The sequence below is a fragment of the Antedon mediterranea genome, chromosome 11, assembly GCF_964355755.1.
Source record: "Antedon mediterranea chromosome 11, ecAntMedi1.1, whole genome shotgun sequence".
Lineage (NCBI taxonomy): Eukaryota > Metazoa > Echinodermata > Crinoidea > Comatulida > Antedonidae > Antedon > Antedon mediterranea.
This window is the reverse complement of record NC_092680.1, coordinates 13,933,236-13,955,231: the sequence shown is the minus strand read 5'-3', so window position 1 is coordinate 13,955,231 and position 21,996 is coordinate 13,933,236. Positions and strand designations below refer to the sequence as shown.

Genomic DNA, 21,996 nt, shown 5'->3' with positions numbered 1-21,996 from the left:
ACAGAAATACATTTTAAATAAAATAATATAAAATCTAATGAACTAAAGTTCATTATGTTTTGTGGATTTCCTTTAAAATAAGTGACTTCCATAACTATAGGGACTTCAATTTCAACGGTATCGATTAACATCTCCAGCAAGCAGCGACCACGTGTCAGACCTGCATCCCCGATTGTGTTTTTTTTTTCAAAACAGATTATTTCAGCCTGTACTACAATTAAATATGTAGGCCTAATTGGCTACAGTATATCTTGAAAACATTGTCAGAAAAACCCGTGGCTATTTAGAATTAGTTTATCATTTTTAATAAAAGATTTTGGTTAGAAAAAATGACTTTAGGGAGCATATATTTATTTATTTTATTTATTCCACTCCAAAATGTCATAAATATTGGGAGTTTTAATAATATGAATTTTAAATGGGAACATATTTGGAAAAGAGTACCAAATTGCACAAATGAAGCAAGGTTGATAACACTTTTATGCACTAGTCTAGAAACAAATTCTTTTTTGAAATCAAGAAATTATTTGAATTATAATGGTCAATGGTTGTAAATTTGTAAAGCGCAAATACAGATAGTCGACTCTATGCGCAGTTAAGGGTCTGTTTCTGCTGAAAAAATAAAAATTAATCGATTTTTCCCAAGTACCACAAACCACAGAATTGACCGCGTTGCAACTGAAAATTTGTCTCCGACATTAATCGGTTATCTGGTAATCGCTTTTTAAAAATAACGTCATCCATACCCACATCAAGTTATGGAAGGCCGATGAGAGTTGGTTTGTTTACATCTTATCGCTGCCTAAAACTCTCACATGTATGATTAAATATTGAACTCTTACATAAAGCTATATTATAGTAAAATAAACATCTAGGCCTACTACTGTACCACATACAACAGAATAATGTTATATTAATAAGGGCATTTCGGCGAGAAAAGTTTGTTTCGCTGTTGCTTTTACTCTAGGGCCTAGCTAGGCTAAAACAACAGGCCTAAAAAAGGACATGCAAAACATCGTTAGCTTGGACTGGTGGGTGTAATGGTGTACTTGTAACGCAGAATCCTGGAGTCTCTCTGTATAATTCTTCCCCACAAAATAATAACAATCAAATGTTTAACATTTAATTGTTATTATCTCATCGGTTCACATCGTTGTTTTGCTGATCATCGTCGATCGCGCAAATAAACAGCATGCTTTGTGAAGGGTTGCCATACTCTAGAGGTCAAAGTGTGGTCAATAATCGCTATTTGTGTTGCAGCTCAAAACTGCTCCGCAATAATTGGTTAAAACACGCAATGGATTGAGTGTTTTTAATCGGTTATTTTTAATCAGTTATTTCATTTTGCGCCGTTTCTGCTGCCCAAAAATAATCGATTAAAAAAATAATCGGTTAATAATTATTTCTGCTCAGCAAAAACAGAACAGGCCCTAACACAAGTCTAAAAAGAAAGAAAATACTATTGTTTAAAAAAAACAGGAAAAAGCCTAACTAGACATGAAACTCGTCACTTTGACGAGTTAGTTATCCGCACCACGACAAACGCCACGTGCACGTCTTACGTTGGAATATTGCACACAGATAAAGATTATGGCATTATGACAAGAACTGAAGAATATGATATGCTGTTAGTGCTGAATTCTGTCAATTTTGTGTCATATAGTATATACATGCAAACAGTATAATCTGTATACATATTACATACAGTGTAGAATAGGTGAAATTACGGGACCCGCCATTTATTCCAATTTTTAACATGGCGACGGTATCAAAATGAAACACTTAGATAGCAATTTCAGAAGGAAATTATCTCAGGAACAACATATTAACGTGTAGAAGAAATTTGAATACGTAAAATATTGATGCGCACCCTTTTAAATGTGATGAACTATTACGCAAAATATGAAAATACGACTTTTTTTATTCAACTGGCCATATGATGACGTCACAACATCCGATTGGCAAAATGTTTACATGAATTCGTATCTACAATCCAATAGCTTCCATAAAACGTTTTAATCGTGATTATCACATTTTATTCTTACGAGCTATTGCAGATTAAAATTTACTGTAAAGATGAAATTAATGACCCACGTAATTAAAATTTTTAGGCATGATGACGTCATAAAAATTAAAATATTTTTATCTCATGCTAAAGAAAGTTGATTGACCTACACAATATATAAATGTAGGAGAAAAAGGAAGACAGATAAGCGTGATGCGCTCCATTGAATGTGATGAGCAATAACGAAAGAGACAAAAATCCTATATTTTACATTCGTGTGGCCATACGATGACGTCACAATGTTTTTTTAGCCTTATCGATGCATGATCCGATATCTACAACTCATCAACTTCTAGATTTTGTAATAAAAATAAACGGTTCACGGTTTACTTTAGAAACTATGACCGCGTGCGTAAAAAATTGCGCGCCCGTGGGAATTTTTGACATGCTCAAAATGACAAGAAACGCATAAAAAGTTGATTAGAAATTAATTTTGCGCATTTTGAAATTTTAAATGCGCGTGCGCGCGTAACTTCTTGTGAAACATGCCATTTTTAATCCGTAGAAAGTTTGCCCCTGATATGACTTAAATTTTGTCAAAGTGTCAATACTAAATGACTTTTGGTTTTTAATCTATGATCAATCATTGAAATTCATAAAATTGCGCGTAAGTTACGTTGCGCAACTATGACGTCATTCAAAAATAGGAGGTGCACAACTTCACGTAAATGCCCATATGTTGTCAAAGTTATGAAATGTTATGTTTACACATTTTAGAGAAACGCGATCCACAAAAAGGAAGGATGGAAAGAAGAACTAGACATGAAACTCGTCACTTTGACGAGTTAGTTATCCGCACGACAAACGCCACGTGCACGTCATACGTTGGAATATTGCACACCGAAAAAGATTATGTCATTATGACCTGAACTGAAGAATATGATATGTTGTTAGTGCTGAATGCTGTATATTTTCTGTCATATAGTATACACAGTATAATCTGTATACATGTCACAAACAGTGTAAAATACAGTAGGTGAAATTACGGGACCCGTATTTTATTTTAATTTTCAAAAGGACGTACAGTAGTAATTTCGGAAGAAAATTATCTCAGCAACAACATATTAACGTTTAAAAGAAATTTGAATACGTGAAATATTAATGCGCGCTTTTTTAAATGTAATGAACTATGACGCAAAAGATGAAAATATGACTTTGTTTATTTAACTGGCCATATGATGACGTCACAACATCTGATTGGCGAAAAGTTCACATGATTTCGTATCTACAATCCCATAGCTTCCTGAAAACGTTTTAATCGTGATTATCACATTTTATTCTTACGAGCTATAACAGATTAAAATTTACTGTAAAGATGAAATTAATGACGCTGTTAATTAAAATTTTTAGGCATGGTGACGTCATAAAAATTAAAATATTTTTAACTCATGCGTAAGATAGTTGATTGACCTAGACAATATTAAAATCTCAGAGAAAAAGGAATACAGATAGGCGTGATGCGCTCCATTGAATATGATGAGCAATAACGAAAGAGACAAAAATCCTATATTTTACATTCGTGTGGCCATACGATGACGTCACAATGTCCGGTTAGCCATATTGATCCATCATCCGATATCTACAACTCATTAACTTCCAGAATATGTAATTTAAAAAAAAGTTCACCTCATAGTTTAGAATCTATGACTGTTTAAAAAAAGGCATAATTTTCATGAATTTTGGAACTTTTTCATCAAAAACGCGCGAAAATTTTCCAATTCGACGTGCTCGTATGACGTAATTTTAAGTCAAAAATGGTTTTAAAATGGTAAAATTACTCTAGAAGGCTGGAAAAACGGTACGTGGCCACCGCGCGCGTAAAAAAATGCGTGCACGTGGGAATTTTTGACATGCTCAAAATGTCATGAAACGCGTAGAAAGTTGATTAGAAATTGATTCTTCGCATTTTGAAATTTTAAACGCGCGTGCGCGCGTAACTTCGTGTGAAACATGCCATTTTTTCCCCACAGTCAGTTAGCGCAAGATATAAATTAAACTTTTGTTAAGTTTCAATTTAAATTGCTATATGGTTTTCGATCTATGTTAAATACGCGAAATGCCCACATGTTGACAAAGTTATAAAATGTTTTGTTTACAAGTTTTTGAGATACGCGAGACACAAAATTGACAGAAAGAAAGAATAATACAGAAAAAAAAAAAAAAAGATGATTTCATACAGTTACAAGGAGTTATCCGCTACTAAGCGGATAACTAAAAAAAAAAAAAAAAAAAAAAAAGTAACAGGACGATTACAAGGAGTTATCCGCTACTAAGCGGATAACTAATAATACAGAAAAAAACTGTTGATCTCATACAATAACAAGGAGTTATCCGCTTGGTATACCAAGCGGATAACTAATAAACCAAACAAATTGACAACATACAACAGAAAAAAGTCCAAAAACGGAGTCTCACATCACCACACTGTTCACTAACTTGTCAAGACAAGCTAGCTATTTATTCACAAGTGTAATATAATAAAGTTGTATTGGTATAGGAAGTATAAAAATAGATTGATTCTGCTAGAAAGATAATTATTACACTTCCTGAACCTAAGTCATCATTCATTCAGTCTTGCTTAACATGAACAACTTACAGTTTGTGCTTAATTTTGTATTTTATTAAAATGAATAAAAATATCTCTGACAGGACATTACAAACTGTGAATAAATTATTATAGTTGTATATTGTATAATAGTTTTAGTAGTTGAATAAACAAGAAATCTTTCTTCAAAAATAATTTTATTATCAATTATTTTTGTTTAACAATAAGTAATAATAATATGAATGAAATATAATAATAATAATTCTTTTAATATTGATACAGAATATCAACAGGCAATGTATGCTATTAACTTTTAATGTTGCAGCGTTATCCCCAGCAAGGTAGTAGGCATATATACCTGTGGGCCGGGTCAAATTAGGGAGTAATTAGTCATAATGTCGAATGCTCCTGCTCCTATGGACCAATAAATTAGATAGATCCATGCTCCTACCCTGAAATATGTAGTTTATGATCATATTTTACCTCCGCTAAGGAGGTATATGTAATCGATAGTGTGTGTTTGTTTTTTACTCCCGCCAAGGAGGTATATATAATCGATTGCGCGTGTTTGTTTGTCTGTTTGTTTGTTAGCAGGATTACTCAAAAAGTAATTACAAGATCTTTACCAAAATGATAGATAGATATGTGGTCAGGGACCTGGACAACTTTTTAGTATACTTTTCAGACCTGCTAGTGTTAAAAGATAGGACAGAATTTTTCAAAAGCCAACGAGCAGTCTTAAAGTAACAACTAAAATTGCATTTTCTCGAAAACTAATTAAGTCCAAAAAACTTCATTTTTGTACAAGAGGCAAGAATTATAATTTGTGATTTGTAATTTTAAAACATAATTTGATTTAATGTTCACCCTTTTGTTATGCGAGTAGTTTAAAAAACCTATTTCTTTTCAAATTCACTCGTTTTATTTTCGTGTTGCTGTTCTATTGTTAGTAAACTGAATCTATTGTTTAATTGAAAGGCTTGTTACACAACCATTACTCCAAACTCGCATACACATGCTTGTAGTGAAATTAGCCTAAATCACAAACAGCATTAAGACACACACAAATATATATATATATATATTTTCTCCGGAGAAATCTTAAGTAGGAGAATTTTACAGTAGGCACACTCAGAGTGGCTTTCCAGTTTTGTTCTGTACAGTAGGCCAGACTATATTTACACAAAATGTTTATTACTGATTGTTAAACAAAAATTAATAATTTATATAATAAACCATTATATTTGTAGAAAGAACAACTAAAAAAATTAAAATTGTTAGTCAAAAAGTCGAGCGGCGTTTTTTGTAAGAAATATTTTTTCCGAAGACCGTAAGAGCTTATGTCATGCTGTTTAATGACATTATACGTTCACTGACAATAAATAAACGTTTTTAGAACCTAAAGAATAATCATACCCATGATATGTTTACGTCTAACTTAAACATTTATACTCATTTTATTTTATTCCAATTCATATTCTACAGAAAAGAACCTCCTAATTTTACTTTTAGATTTTAAAAAAGCCTAAACTATTAATTAATTGATTTCATTAGACAATTTAAAAAAACATTTCTCTCTCTCTCCTCCTAATTGTCCAGGTAGTAGTTTTCCGGGTAATAGTTGTCCAGGGGGTAGTTGTCCTAGACCCGTTCCTAAGTTTTTTTTATTGTTTATAGTATTAAAGGAAATGTCTCACAGTCATACAGTAAGAGTAATTTATTGCAACTTCAAATCATGTACTGTAGTAGAGGAATTGAAACATTTTACAGAGATAACAAACAATGGCCAATTGTCGTTTAAGTTTCATCTTTTTTAACATTCACTAAAACAAAAAGTAGAATAGGTGAAGGAAATCAAAATAAATTGTTTAGATTTGAGTCACAGTTGAGACAATTCCCACGACTCACTAAGAATAGACACTTAAGGTGGAGTAACCACATTATTATAGGATGCATTAATATCTGGAAGGAAATGTCATGAGGTGTTAAGTGGTGCACATAAGAATAACCTTCAAGTCTGCTCAAAGTATGACCTAGAAAAAGTTCTTGATAGCAAACAAAACAACTCAGAGATTGTAAATTTATTTGGTTTTGAGGAGCGAGAGTAGGGCATTAAACTTCATTCATAAATTGCTACAATTTTTTGTTTATTTCATTCCTTTATTTAACCAACAAACAATAATGCAACTAGAAAGCCACTCCGAGAGGGCATACCTCCGCCTACTGTAAAATTCTCCTACATAAGATTTCTCCGGTAAAAAAAAAGATATATATATTTGTGTGTGTCTTAATGCTGTTTGTGATTTAGGCTAATTTCACTACAAGCATGTGTATGCGAGTTTGGTGTAATGGTTATGTAACAAGCCTTTCAATTAACAATAGCTTCAGTTGACTAACAATAGAACAGCAACGAACGCGAAAATCAAACGAGTGAATTTGAAAAGAAAATAGGTTTTTTAAACTACTGGCATCAAAAAACGTGCACATTAAATCAAATTATGTTTTAAAATTACAAATCACAAATTATAACTCTTGCCTCTTGTATAAAAATGAAGTTTTTTGGACAAGTAGTTCTCGAGAAAATGCAATTTCAGTATACTTGTTACTTTAAGACTGCTCGCCGGCTTTTAAAAAATTCTGTTCTATCTTTTAACACTAGCAGGTCTGAAAATTATACTAAAAAGTGGTCCAGAATTGGGACAATGGTCCCAAAATTTAATGGAATGGTCCTTGACCACATATCTATCTGTATATTCATTTTGGTAAAGATCTTGTAATTACTTTTTGAGTAATCCTGCTAACAAACAAACACACGCTACCGATTACATATACCTCCTTGGCGGAGGTAAATAATAGATTAGATTTGAGTCAACATCAGATGTATATGTTCTTCAGATTTAAATTTTTACAATTATATAGAAACACTCCGTATACATTCACTTGCACTGATGAAGGGCTAGTGTTCTCTGAAAGCTCTGCTAATTTTTCTGGTTGTTTTACTTTATCGTTTTGATTTTGTATCTGGATCTCAATGGAAAATAAACAAAAAGCTAAATCAAAACAATAAAGTAAAACAGCCAGACAAATTAGCAGAGCTTCATCAGTGCAAGTGAGAATACAGTACTTTGACAAAATTGAGAATATTAATAAAGCAGACACATAGTACTCAAATTGACATAGAATATGAGTTCATATCTTGAATAAGAAAATTCAATTCAGTGTTCTATACCGTAGTCGCCACTGGCTACATTGCTTATATCATTATGGGTGAAATAGCTTCAAAAGCTTCAAAAGTCATGCATCATAGAAAATTCATCAAAATAAACCTACATTCCTCATCTAAAACTATTAATCTATATATAAATTTACGTAAGGGCAAAATTCGGTAAATCTCGCGTTATTTTTAGAATGTTTACTCGATGATATATAAAGTTAGTAAGGTTAGAATCTCGGTACTGATTTAAACCACCAGATGTAACCCTGTTTACTAATTAAATTGAGTTAGATAATTAGTTATTGACAATTAAAACGAATTTAGGTTCAACGATTTGCCCCAAATAGGGGTGTTTTCCCGACCGTAGTATACACTGTCTAATGGATGTCCTCTTAAAAAATACCCGCACACAATAATACGAGGATGCTTCGCATTTCCCTATCTCCTCCTACGATAATTGTTTTTAATAGCTGAAAACCGGTTGAACAGCTCGAGTACAGTATCATAATGTTGAAGACAGGCCGATTTTCTTTAAAAAAATACTATTTTGATAGATTTAATATACGTTTATACAAATGTATTGATTTGTGATGAATGGAACATTCCAATCTCTCCCAGTTTGTAGGTAAATTTATGAGCCCTCCATGGTTTAACACAAGTAGGTAAATTTATGGGCCCTTTGAGAATAAACTTAAAACTGAGATATAGCATTGCAATACTTTGACAATATTGTAAATACTGTACGTAATTAGGTGATCATTTAGAATAAAATGATCACCTATTGTTATTGTATGAAATCTTTATTCTTATTCTTATTATTTATTTCTCTCTGTACAGATTTTGTGTAACAAATATCTCAAAAAGTTTAATGTTAATGATTACCAAAATTTCACAATGTCTTTCAAATACGTTAACTTAGTCCTAATAAGCTTTTCAGCGTGATCACTCATCCGTGACGTCACGTATACGCCATTTTGTGAAATCACATTATCAATCATATCTCCATAATTCATTATCACATATTAATGAAAATCACTACACGTAAACTTGAGGTCAAGGTAAAAAATATTAGCAAATAAAAACTCGGGCGTTTCAAGGTCATGCACGTGAAATCGCGCGTTGAAATTTTAAAAAGCTCAAAATTTAGTTTTTATCAATTTAGAGCATGAAATAGGCCATTTGTGTGTTTAAAAAAATTACTGCGCAAAAACACATTTTTGCGCACGCGATTTTTAAAAAGGGTAAAAAATAAAATTTGATGTATACATCATATTCTACTCACAATCCTTAGTACATTCTCCGACTTTGAGTCCATTCCGACTTAAAATAACGCTATACGAGCACGTTAAAAATGACAAAATACGCACTTTAATTGTACAAAAGTGCTAAAAATGGTAAAAAATAAGGACTTTTTAAAATGAATATAACTATTCAGAATGGCAGGTGACCCCCAATTTTTTTAACTTATTATGGAAGCCAATAAGTTGTATATACAAATGTATATACACATTAGACGTACAAAATGGTATGACGTCATCAAATGGCCACTTGAATTTAGAAATTAGGAATTTTTATCGTTTTGTGTGGGTTATCACATTCAATAGAGCGCATCTCCGTTATTTGAGCCCGATTTTCGCACAAATTTTAGTATGTGCTTGCTCAATTAATTATCTTTCTAATGAGTAGTCAACATTTTTATTTTGATTACTTCATCACGCGTAAAAACTTGAATAACCTAGGTCGTGTAATTTCAGCTACACCATACATTTGAATATCTTAAAGCTCTTCAGAATTAAAGGTGACCTTGAAGATTATAATTTATTATGAAAGCTGATGAAATGTAGATATGAATTCATATAAAAATTAAGCGTATCGGATGTTGTGATGTTATCATATGGCCAGTTGAAGTTAAAAAGTAGTTTTTAAATTTCTTTAGTCGAAGTTATAAGAATTTCAAAGAGCGCGCATTGCGCTTCTACGTGTCAAATTCTCTTCCAATCCTTATATCTATTTGCTCAATTCATTATCTTTCGAAATTGTCATCTTCGAGTTTATTTTGATAATTCCATCATACCAAAAAATTTGAACTTGATGTGTGTCCCATAATTTCACCTATGCTACACTGTATATAGATATACAGTATATACTGTACATTGTATATGGCATATAATAGGCATAACTCAGCACTATAAGCGTATAATAGGATGGCATACATCAACATTTTCCTATCGTATGTTAACGTACGTACATGTTTAAAAAAAATTTATTTCATTAAAATGATAAAAATGATCACCTATAATTCGTCAAAGTGACGAATTAAATTCTAGTGAGAAATTGTTTTTGTAAAAAAAAATGTTTCTTCGCAATTTCTTTCTGTACAGATTTTGTGTAACAAATATCTCAAAAAGTTTAATGTCAATGATTACGAAAATTTCAGAATGTTTTTCAAAAACTTTAACTTAGTCCTAATAAGCTTTTCAGCGTGATCACTCATCCGTGACGTCATTTATACGCCATTTTGTGAAATCACATTATCAATCATATCTTCATAATAAATTATCTCATATTAATGAAATTCACTACACGTAAACTTCAGGTCAAGGGTAAAAATATTAGCAAATAAAAACCCACGCGCACGTAGGGTCATGCGCAAGAAATCGCGCGTTAAAAATTTAAAAAGCTCAAAATTATGTTTTGATCAATTTAGAGCATGAATTAGGCCATTTGCGTGTTTAAAAAAATTACTGCGCAAAAACACGTTTTTGCGCGGGCGTACCTAGAAAGCGTAAAAAATAACAATTTTTTGTACAAATTGCATTCTACTCATCTTCCATAGTTCAATCACCAAATTTGAGTCCATTTCGACTTAAAATAGTGCTATACGAGCACGTTAAAAATGACAAAATGCGCACATTAATTGTACAAAAGTGTTAAAAATGGTAAAAAATAAGGCCTTTTTAAAATGAATATAACTCTTCAGAATGGAAGGTGACCCCCATTTTTTTAAACTTACTATGGTAGCCAATGAGGTGTAGAAATAATTGTATATACACATTAGACGTACAAAATGGTATGACGTCATCATTTGGCCACATACATTTTTAAAATAGGGTTTTTTTCTCATTTGTCATAGACCACCATATTCAACAGAGCTCAACTCGCTTATCTGTGATTGATTTTCTTTTAATTTGTAACATATTCTACCTTAACCAAGTATGTTACTCATGAGTTGCCAATATTTTCATTTTGATGACGTCATCACGTTTTAAAATTTGAATAACGGTGGTTACGTAATTTCCCCTACAATGTATATTTGAATACCTTACAGCTCTTCTGAATTAAAGTTGACCTTGATGTTTATAATTTATTTTGAAAGTTGGTGAAATGTAGATATGAATTCATATACAAATTAATCCCATCTGATGTTGTAACGTTATCATATGGCCAGTTGAAGCAAAAAAGTAGTTTTTAAAATTCTTTAGTCAAAGTTATACAAATTTCAACGAGCGCTCACCGCGCTTCTTCGTGCCAAATTTTCATCCAATTGTTATATTTTATTGCTCAATTCATTATCTTTCGATATTATTATCCACAAGTTTATTTTGATAATGTCATAATACCAAAAAGTTAGATCATGATTTGTGTCCATAATTTCACCAATGCTACACTGTATATAGATATACAGTATATACTGTACATAATGTATATGGCATATAATAGGCACAAATCAGCACTATATACGTATAATAGGATGGCATAAATCAACATTTTTCGATCGTATGTTAACGTACGTGCATGTTTAAAAAATATTAATGTCAATAAAAAGATAAAAATGATCACCTATAATTCGTCAAAGTGACGAATTAAATTCTAGTGAGAAATTGTTTTTGTCAAAAAAAAATGTTTCTTCGCAATTTCTTTCTGTACAGATTTTGTGTAACAAATATCTCAAAAAGTTTAATGTCAATGATTACCAAAATTTCACAATATCTTTCAAATACTTTAATTAACCATTTTTGTCGTCGAAATTTTCTTACTGTGAATGTGGTTACTGTTTATTGTATTAATTAGTACCGTAATTATAAAAAATATAAGTGGTGTATTGTTACATGTACTATACTATTTCAATCGATTATAACAGGGACAGTTTTAGTTTTTTGGACTCATTTTAAGACAAGTTTCTCCTTCGGAAGTAGGCCTAATTCCCAGTGTGCTAATTTTAGTTGACTACATTAATCATCGTGTCTATTTATTCGTTTCTGAAAACGACAATGTATTTATAGTCCTGCGGTACGTACATTTGAAATCGCCAGTTTTTTTAAGCTGAAATTACCGTGTATTCGAGAACCATCTGTGGACACCTAGATGGTACGCGAGCGAAGCGAGCGTACCATCAGGCTTCACATACACTGTCGTTAACTAAAAAAAAAAATGCTTTAGGCAGTGATGATGGTTTAACATCGGACAAAATTAATAAAAACATAATTTACACTTACCCTAAATTTATATTTACTTGATCTGTTACATTTGACAAAAAACTTAAAACATGTCTTGTCTTTTTCGATTTGTGGTTGTATGTCTAAATCTAAATCTGCTGTATCGACAGGCTGAAAAAAAAAAGAAATAATCTTTATAATTCTCCAAATCTCTGCTTGTCTATCTGTCTGTCCTGGTTTATTCAGAGACAAGGTTGCAAGGTCTTGGTCAAATCTCATCATTTTCAAATTGCTCTGATCAAGCTGAAACTTGAGAAAAACAACCCTATAAGTATGAATCCAATATCAAGAAAGGCGCCAACCAAGGTTATGGGATGTCAAAATTTAAGGTAAAATTAAGAAATTGCTCTGATAGACCTGAAACTTGGCTAAAGTCTTCAAACTTGGGTGGGTGGCTCAGTATAAGAACAAGTTTGTAGTTGTTAGGCCAAGGTCAAAAGTCAAAGTCAAATCTCAACATTTTTAAATTCCTCTGATCAATCCAAAATTGAAGATATGGTTAGTATGAATCAGATATCAAGAAGGGGACCAAGGTCATGCAATGTCAAAAGTCAATGTAAATTGCAATTTCAAAAAGACCTGAAACTCTTGTAAAGTAATCATGAGGATATTATAGGGCAAGTATGGCTCTGATAAAATGATGTTTTAAAACCCGCTCTGGAGAGGGTATACTTTCTAGTTACTTAAATTTATATTAAAATTTTGAATGCATAATTAATTGAGAGAAAATTTGTTCATATAACAATAGGTTATCCTATTATCACATACTTTGAAAACATGTTTGTTTGTTAGTTTATTTTTATACTGGGTGACCTCTTCAGTCAAAGACTGCTCTCCCAGAGGGCCCAGTTGGTGATCAGTGGCTGTGATGTACTAATACACCAGGGTAAACCCTACTCGTCTCAAAAGATGTACTAGGTTCTTTAAGGTGCACACGAGCTAGTTGTGTACACTGGACCTACGGTTTATAGTCCTTATCCGAGAAGACTCGTTGTACAGTACCACCAGAACCATGCAGTGAGTGAGCCTCGAACCCCTGCCGATGTTATGGCTACGTAATTACGGTTTCACTGTCTTAACCGCTCGGCCACTCACTTTCTCAAGTCAAAACCTCTAATAGAATTTCAAAGACCAAGACAGATAGTTGGCATTGTATTGATTTGAGCTGTGGAGCAGTTGTAATCGGTCACCCTGTCGTAGGCCTCTGACAAAAATTGAATAAAACCATTGATTAGAACTTGTAATCAAATGTTATAGCTTTCATTTTTCAATCATACTAAATTTTAACCATTTCTTATGCTTTTGAGAAACTGATTTCATGACACAGCTTTAGCCAGCTATATCCCCAGAGGACTACTCCTTCAGATATCAAGCGAAAGCTATAGCTAGAGGCTGCCATTTTTGGTATTTTGTAAACTAGGAATGGGTCATGCTCAATTACACACACCAAAGCACGTCTGGGAGAAGTCTATGAAAACATTTGCTGATAAATACAGTATTATTGCGATGCATGCAGACAATAATCTGTAAAATCTTGTTATTATATTATAATACTGTAATTCGCTGTCAGATAATCATTGAACTATATGATCAAAACAGTCCATAGCAAGGTTTTTGTTTGTAATAGGATACAATTTGTTCACACTTGAATGTCCCTTTATACCATTTATCACTTGTTGACATCTAGGCTAAAGTGACAGAAATTCTGTTTAGTGGTCTGAAATTGGCTTTAATATTATTAAATTTTTATTTAAATTATTTTATAAGCACATCATCTTTTACAGATTCAGTATTTTTTATTTTTAAATTTCAATTGCACAATTAAGACAAATCAAAGTATGAATTCTTGTTGTATTTTACTTCAAATACAAAAGTTATTCACCTCTGTAAAAAAAAAAAAATTATTCACTTATAAAAAAAGAAAAGAAACGTTTAATTTGAACCAAAAACCATTGTCTGACAGACAATTTAAGTATTTTTTGCTTTACATTACATTTTTTCAGGTAAATATTTTTTTGGTTAACAAGAATAATTATTAAGTGACAATAAAATGAAACATTCAAAAACAAATTTGACAAAAAAAATATTTTTCAGGGGGACAATCTATATAATAATGCTACTAAATTGTTGGCGTATTTTACGTATCTCATCCAAAACCACTGAATGGTACGTGCTCACGGTCTTTCATCACATCTAGGGAGGACTAATAACAAATGAGGGCGCTATGTATGCATAGTTTAAATAGTTTAGTTGATTAATTTCTTCAAGCAAGTTGCGTGGCACATCGGATGAAGCGTCGTCTTGTGATGGAGTGACAATTCATCGCGAGTTCAAGTCCCAGTAGATGACTTTTCTTTATTTATCGCCAAACGCGAGTGTTGCCACACGAAAATTACACAGTCAATATCATCGTACTCGAGAATTTGCTGGATTTTATAAAAAGCATGGGTAGTATTATATCAACAAGCGAGCGGTGTTTTTTGTAAGAAATATTGTTGTTTATTCTTTACATTAGTATAAGGTTAATTTAACTTGTATGTTGCATTCAGTATGTACTACAGCACTTGTTTTACACAATAGGCACACAAAGACTACTGTATTATGCTCATAAAATAAGGTCTTAACGTCATATACGTCTGTACTATAACACACCTGATTGTATTCTAATCTTTGATTTGATTTTGACAATTTTGCCATGTGATGATACTCATTCGAAAATCAACTGCCTATAGCTTCCCAGCTGTATAAGCACAGGCGTTTTTTCGCGGTGCAGCCTATGCTTATACACTGTGGTGTTTTTTAATGAATTTTAAGCAGTGAAAACAATTTTTCTAATATGCTTTAATCTCTTAAGACCATTTTACAGTAAAAATGTTGTCCATACGACTGTCCGTTGAGGTAGGAGTTACATGTTTTTAAGTAACTCGTCCTCCAAAAATAGGCTGAAAACGCTATGTTATTTCTGTTGGTTACGCTTCGGCATTATTTTTCATCGATTGAAGATGTCTTCAGTTTCGTGGAAAAGGTGTATTTGTTTTTGGTTGTATTTAATCGTATATTATAACCTGGCCCCTGGTTTAGAGATGGTAAGTGGCCATCAACGCTGGAGGCCTCAGGCATTTTTGGCATTTTCGACATACATTTTTCTTCATGTTGGCTCTCCGTAGGAGTCCCACAAGATTTTGCGCTCCTGGGTTAAGCCAGTGAGTGCTCATAGCAGTTACGCCACTGACTGGCGTAACACAGGTTAAGGACGCTAAGTGGCCCTCGACGCTGGAGGCCTCCTTTTGAAAACGAAAGAGCTTACGACAATCTTAAGTAAATTTTTATCAAACATATACTTGCTTGACGAATCCATGCCTTTTAAATAACTATTAAAAACATGTCTCGTCAACCACTGTATAATCAAAGCATGTATTTAGTTAAAACTTAAAGTTAAAATCACATGATCGATTCACAGTTAATTGCTTTTTTTTTTCTTGTTTTCGACAATTTGGCAAATAAGACGACATATTTCACCAGTTGGTTTCACAATCGCTATTTGGCTAAAAAAATTTTAAAATGCATATTCATTAGTTTAGGGTCGGTCGGGGCCAACACAATAATTTTTTCTTTTCCTTATCATCATGGATGATAAAATAAAATAATCAACATTGGAATCAAAGAAATTATTTCTTAATGTGCTCCATTTGCCCCAGACTCAATTTAACTGTAGTTCATGTAACATGTATACTGGTAAACAAATTAAGGCTACAATGTCTGTTCCTCAAAGATTAAATAGGATTATTTATTCTTTTACTGGATTTTGCTCCTTAAATTAATCTCCCACTTGCATCATATTCTCATTATAGTGCTATCAATTGTTTTCTTTTTACTGCCGCTTTTATACAAATTGATGAAGTTGATTTAGGCTGTAGGCATTAAAAGGCGTCTTGTATTTTACTTGAGGAGGGAGATAAGCTTTTAGATTAAACCTTTGCTTCTGGTTAGAATCAGCTTTACTTGAATTAGTTATGAATAACATCTTTTTAAAATTCTCAATATTGATATTATTTTAATTTATAATAATGGGATACTTTGGGTCCTTATGGTGTTAAATTAAATAAACTCCTAAAGTCAGTTGTTAATACTTTAAATTATTTAAATCTTTAATTTACAACCTTCATTGGAATAAATTAATAAAAAATTTAGCTCCAAGAGAATTAGAATCGTTAGAAGATTTGAAACCAACATTTAGATGGCATCATCTATAAATGTATTATGTTAGTGCCACTTATGTCGAGGCCTTTGACATCCAATTCAACAGTGATGAATAATTATTTAATAATAATTAGGACAATAGGCAGGTACAGTCATGTTAACACTTTAACACCACATTGTAAATGATTACAATTGTTGTATAAAAAAATACTATTAGTTTTTCGGTCTATATAATAATTTTTTTATATTCCATCTATATTACATGCAGTAACTGCATTGACTTAAAATGAATACAAATTACAAGTTTTGAGTCAGAAGTTTCTGTTTCATTGTTATGGTAAGTATTTCAAACTTAAGCCCCTTTCACCCAGAGCTATAAGACGGTAATATTCCGGTAATTCATGAATGTCGGCCTATGCGTGAAAGAGTAAAAACACCTTATTGCCGGCTTCCGTTAGACCGCCTCTGGACCTAGTAAAATTGTGGTAATATTACCGTCACGGTCATAAGCCTAATCTGTTTGAAAGAGTCCATGATATAACGCCTGCTTATACAGTGAAGCATTAAATTCGGGACATTATTTCCTTGAGAAAGACTGTGGCAATTAGTTTAGGCCTATTAAATTATATCAATATATATATATCAATATATATATATATATATATATATATATATATATATATATATCAATATATATATATATATATATATCAATATATATATATATATATATATATATATATATATATATATATATATATATATATATATATATATATATTACACACTAAACATATATATATATATATATATATATATATATATATGTTTAGTGTGTAAATAATACAATGGAAGAACACAGCAAATAATATTAATATAGTAATGTTGGTCCAAAGATTATTTAACATGCTGTAAACGTAAGCTAAGGCCCTAGTTAGTATAGTTCTAGCAGGGAACATCCTCCAGTGCGTGCGCATTAAATTCGCATCTATTTGTAAGCCTAATAGATTTTGTTTCTATAGATGGCCATCATGATCGGACTGTTATTAGCACGGAGTGGCGTTAGGCAAAAATATAGGTTTTATGCAGCGTAAATAAAAACAAAAAAAACTAAACGGACACACAACAGCAGCAGCAAACACTTCCTCAGTCATGTTTCCTCAGCGGTGCCTGCCATTTTTTTTTCTAAAAAAGTGCGACCTCTATTTTATGAAGACAGTAATTATCTTTTAATATTGCGCCTTAGATGTGACATTTTATTATTCAAATTACCGTAATATTACCTTCTGTGTGAATGGGTCTAGACCGGCAATAATACCGGCTTGCTTATTGCCGCAATTCTATGTGAAAGGGCTTTATACAGACAAAATAGTACTTCACTTTGTAAATTAAAAAGGCAATTTTTAAAGTGGATTTTGTAACCATGGCCCATCTGCCATCCTGTGGTTTTATTTGGGGTTTTATCTGATTAATATTAAAGGATTAAATGCACACAGGGTATTACAGTGCTGTAACCCTCTACTGGTACTTCATTTTAAAATATATAATTATCAGTATAACAAGTATAATGAATTGAAGATACCTTAGAATGGATCAAGAATTTTGTACCCAAATAAACAGTAAATACTAACTTCAATGGCCAATACATGTATTACTATCCTTGACACAATGGTTCAGTGTGTTAAAATTGAAAGGCTTTTTAGTAATACTAGATTTGGCCTAGATACCATCACAAGTTTTGCTCTTCACAATAGAAAGGAACATAAGTTATTACGAAATGAATTTCACAACAACAGAATATGCAGCAAAGTTCACTATTTGAAGCAAACACAATATAATAAAAACATGCATTGAATAATACAAACCACAGCATTCCTTCACTATTTGTTTTGATTTACAGCTTTTATATATTAGCTGTGTTTATCAGGCACTTTTGGTAAATTTTACAAATGACATGTTTCAGATACTTGCCATCATTCAAACGTTTTTGACAATCAACCATTCTCATTATGCACCTCATTAATATTCATAAGCTAGAGCACAGTTTTATAACACACCTTTTAAAACAAAGCCAGTTGTTAACACACGTTTGTGTCAGACAGATGGCTAGCTATTCTTTTTGAATATCAAAACAAAACGTCGACGTTCAAACATGTTTGTGTCATGCACGGAGAAATCCATTTTGGGAAGTGAATTTATATAGCGCCTAATGTTGTGAAACCTCTAAGAAGCTGAACATTATTATCCCGGTCATTTTTGCCTCAAACACGTATGGAAACATACTCCCATAATGCAGCTAGTAATCTGCGCAAAGTTTTGTCTTGATCTAAACCGGGTACCCATTTATACACCAGGGTGGAGAAAGGCAAACGTAAGTAAAGTATCTTGCCTTAAGGATACAAGCAATGCGGCGAGAGTTGGATTCAAACCGCGATCTCACGATCAGTAGTCCAACGTCCAGCACTGTGGCCACACACCCTTACTGTACCTTAAAACAGTACAGGGCAAACAAGCTGCGAGTGGTCGATAACCAGCCATTCACACTGACCACACACTACCTGTTTATTAATCAGGGAACTTAGGGCTGCAGCTGTAATATTGTGTCAAACACATGTAGGTTTTAGAATTAAATACATAAACATCTGAAGTTTAATGAACGGAAGATGGCGTTTTTAAAAGTCAACAGTACCCTCTATCTATTATCGAGGGGTAAGGAGTGCAGTGACACACAAGCGATATCGCGTGGTGGCTATGTGAGGGAAGTCCCATTTCCTTTCATAGCTTAAATATCGTAAATTTGCTTGTGTTTAAAGCCTTTTTGTTATATTTTAATGCAGAACCACACATATACATCCAAATTCTTTATCTTTGTAATACAGGAGAAAATGTGGAAAAACGGGAGCAAAATATTTCGCCGGGAGACGAGTCAAAAAACGGGAATGTTGGCATGTATGGAATCTAAAAATCTATTAAAAGGCATCCAATTTTACCATGCCAAACGGTGGACCCCCAAAGGGTCTGCCAAATGTGTCACCACGACGACAATAGTACACATGTCTGAACATGTTCTTGTCATTTGAATTTACTGAACGTGCGTGTCGAATCATCTTAGGTCACAATTATGTCTCATATGAAGCAGCTTGTTCGATTTTAAAATTACAACCCCTTAAGGAACGAAGAAACGAATTTTGTATTAAGTTTGGTACATACTTAATTCTGAATTTAAAGAATGGTTACCACCACTAAGAGAAGAAACCCATAAGTACAATTTGATAGGAAACACCATACGATGCCCAGTGTCAAAACAGAACGATACAAACGTAGCCCCATTCCCTACCTCGTAAATATTTTAAATAACCGGGCCTAATGCAATTTACTACAATTCATATTCGCGGGCAATCTTATATTATTCAATACCAAACAGTTCCAAATTTCTGTTTTAATAATTGTATTTTAATATATAATTATAATGTATTTTAAATTGTAATTGTATGTTGTTGATTAATGGAGATGTTAATTTTAATGTTAAATGTTTTTATATTATGTATCCAATTATTATTTTTTATTATTCAGTTTTTTTTAACTGCAAGAACCATTGAAATAAATAAACCTTGATTATTATTATTAAATAATAATAAATATAATTATTAACAAGCATAAATGTGTGATACTCGGGGTACAGCAAAAGAAGCTGTAATGACGTCATAAGACGGGATGTAACATCACATACACATTAATAACCTCGCTACCAAATATGGCTATATTTCGAAAAGTTACGTCACATAACCGGAAATGGCATAATTACGGTAAATTATGAAATCTCAAAGTGATTTTTTTGCTATTTCCGGGAGCATAAGTGACATAACAATATCAATTATCATAAATAGGTTTACTGTATATATTCTTATTCTCCAATCAAGACCTTTGAAACGACACCAAACACGGCTATATTACGACGAAAATTGTACCAACCAAGGTACCATCTTCGAGAAGTCATATGGCTGCATCCGGTTTGAAATTAAAAAATCCGGCTATAGCATGTCCCTCTAGTATACCCATGCCAAATCCCAGCTGGATACTACAACGAATAAGGAGTAGTACTTTATAAATCGTACTTTTTTTCGATTGGTACCATGTTTATTATGTCATAATACTGCATCCGGCTGAAGTACAACAATTTTCTCTCTATAGCTTTGTTCACCTATTACCATAGTATATGCATGCTATGTTTCAGAGCCGTCGGACGACGCGTAAAGAACTAGTAGGACTTGAAAGTTGGCTCAATAGTGTCCAGATGGAAGAGGAGGAGGAGAAGATGAGAGAGTCCTAGACTCGGGTACCCAGATAAGAGTAAAAACCAAATGTTAATGTTTAAACAATTCAATGTGAATCAAGTGTAGGCTTGATTCAAATGACAGGAATCTATTTAGATGTTATATAAAACAAATAATTAATGTTTTATATTCGTGTAATGGTACAAATAATGGTAGGGATAACGATGTAAAATTAAAAGTTAATATTTTTAAAACAAATTATACATTGCCTGTTGATATTTTGTATCAATATTATAATAAAAAAAGAATTATGAAAATATGACTTGTAGTTTTCGAAATATAGGGTTTAAAACATTGCCGAAAATGATCGTTTTAGCCATGAACGATGTAAACAAATTGCGCCCTCAGTCGACAATTGTATGAACTAGTCATTTTACGTAAAAATAATTATATAAAAAAGAGTGTTTATTTAACCTCATTCGAAGAATTTCAATGCATTATTTTCCTGTGCTCCTTGTAAGAAAATTCTTCCTCTGTGTGTTGATTCGCATCAACCAATCAAAGGGCGAGAATCCAAAATCGTTCAACGGTGAGCCCTGCGGAGTGGTCGAAGACGGAGGTTTGATTGGCTTACGATGACATCATATCACAAAATGGCGTTTTTGTAGTTGAGCCCCTCAGAATTTTCCAAAAACTATTTTAAAAATGGACAAAACGGATATTTTTCATGGTATATGGGTTTGTTACTATGAAATATTTTAATCATAAAGGCCTCATATCCGGATATAACTGTTAAAAAAAATTAATATTTTAACAATTAAGCACATGGTATGTGGAACTACATTATCTTGGTGTAGGAAGAAAAAACATTTTGAGGTCATAAGAGTCCCAACTACAAATATAAGGGCGAAAATGGTAGGTCATTGAGCTGTCAGAGGGCTTTGCAGTAATAGCAAACTTTACTCTTTGAGAACGCTTAAACGTTGTGGTGTTCCTTCTGATGATCTTGTGTCAGTGTATGTAGGTGCGGTACGACCAGTTTTAGAATATGCGGTACCCATTTGGAATGGTGGTCTTACAATTGATCACATTAATGCAATCGAACGGGTCCAGAAACGTGCCTGTAGAATTGTTTTGGGTAGGAATTATACTGGTTATGACGATGCTTTGGTCACGTTGCGCCTGGATGGTCTGAGTCACAG

The 21,996-nt window shown here is 32.6% G+C and overlaps 1 protein-coding gene across 11 annotated transcripts in view; it reads right to left on the bottom strand.

Annotated features, from left to right (window-relative positions):
• Positions 1 to 21,996, bottom strand: part of LOC140062156 (signal-transducing adaptor protein 1-like) — a 62,992-nt gene that overhangs the window by 27,712 nt on the left and 13,284 nt on the right. For all 11 annotated transcript variants that reach the window (XM_072108223.1, XM_072108224.1, XM_072108231.1 and 8 more), the window contains exon 3: positions 12,321 to 12,431. In XM_072108223.1, the coding sequence (XP_071964324.1) occupies positions 12,321 to 12,431 (111 nt within the window). The remainder of the gene's footprint in view (positions 1 to 12,320; positions 12,432 to 21,996) is intronic.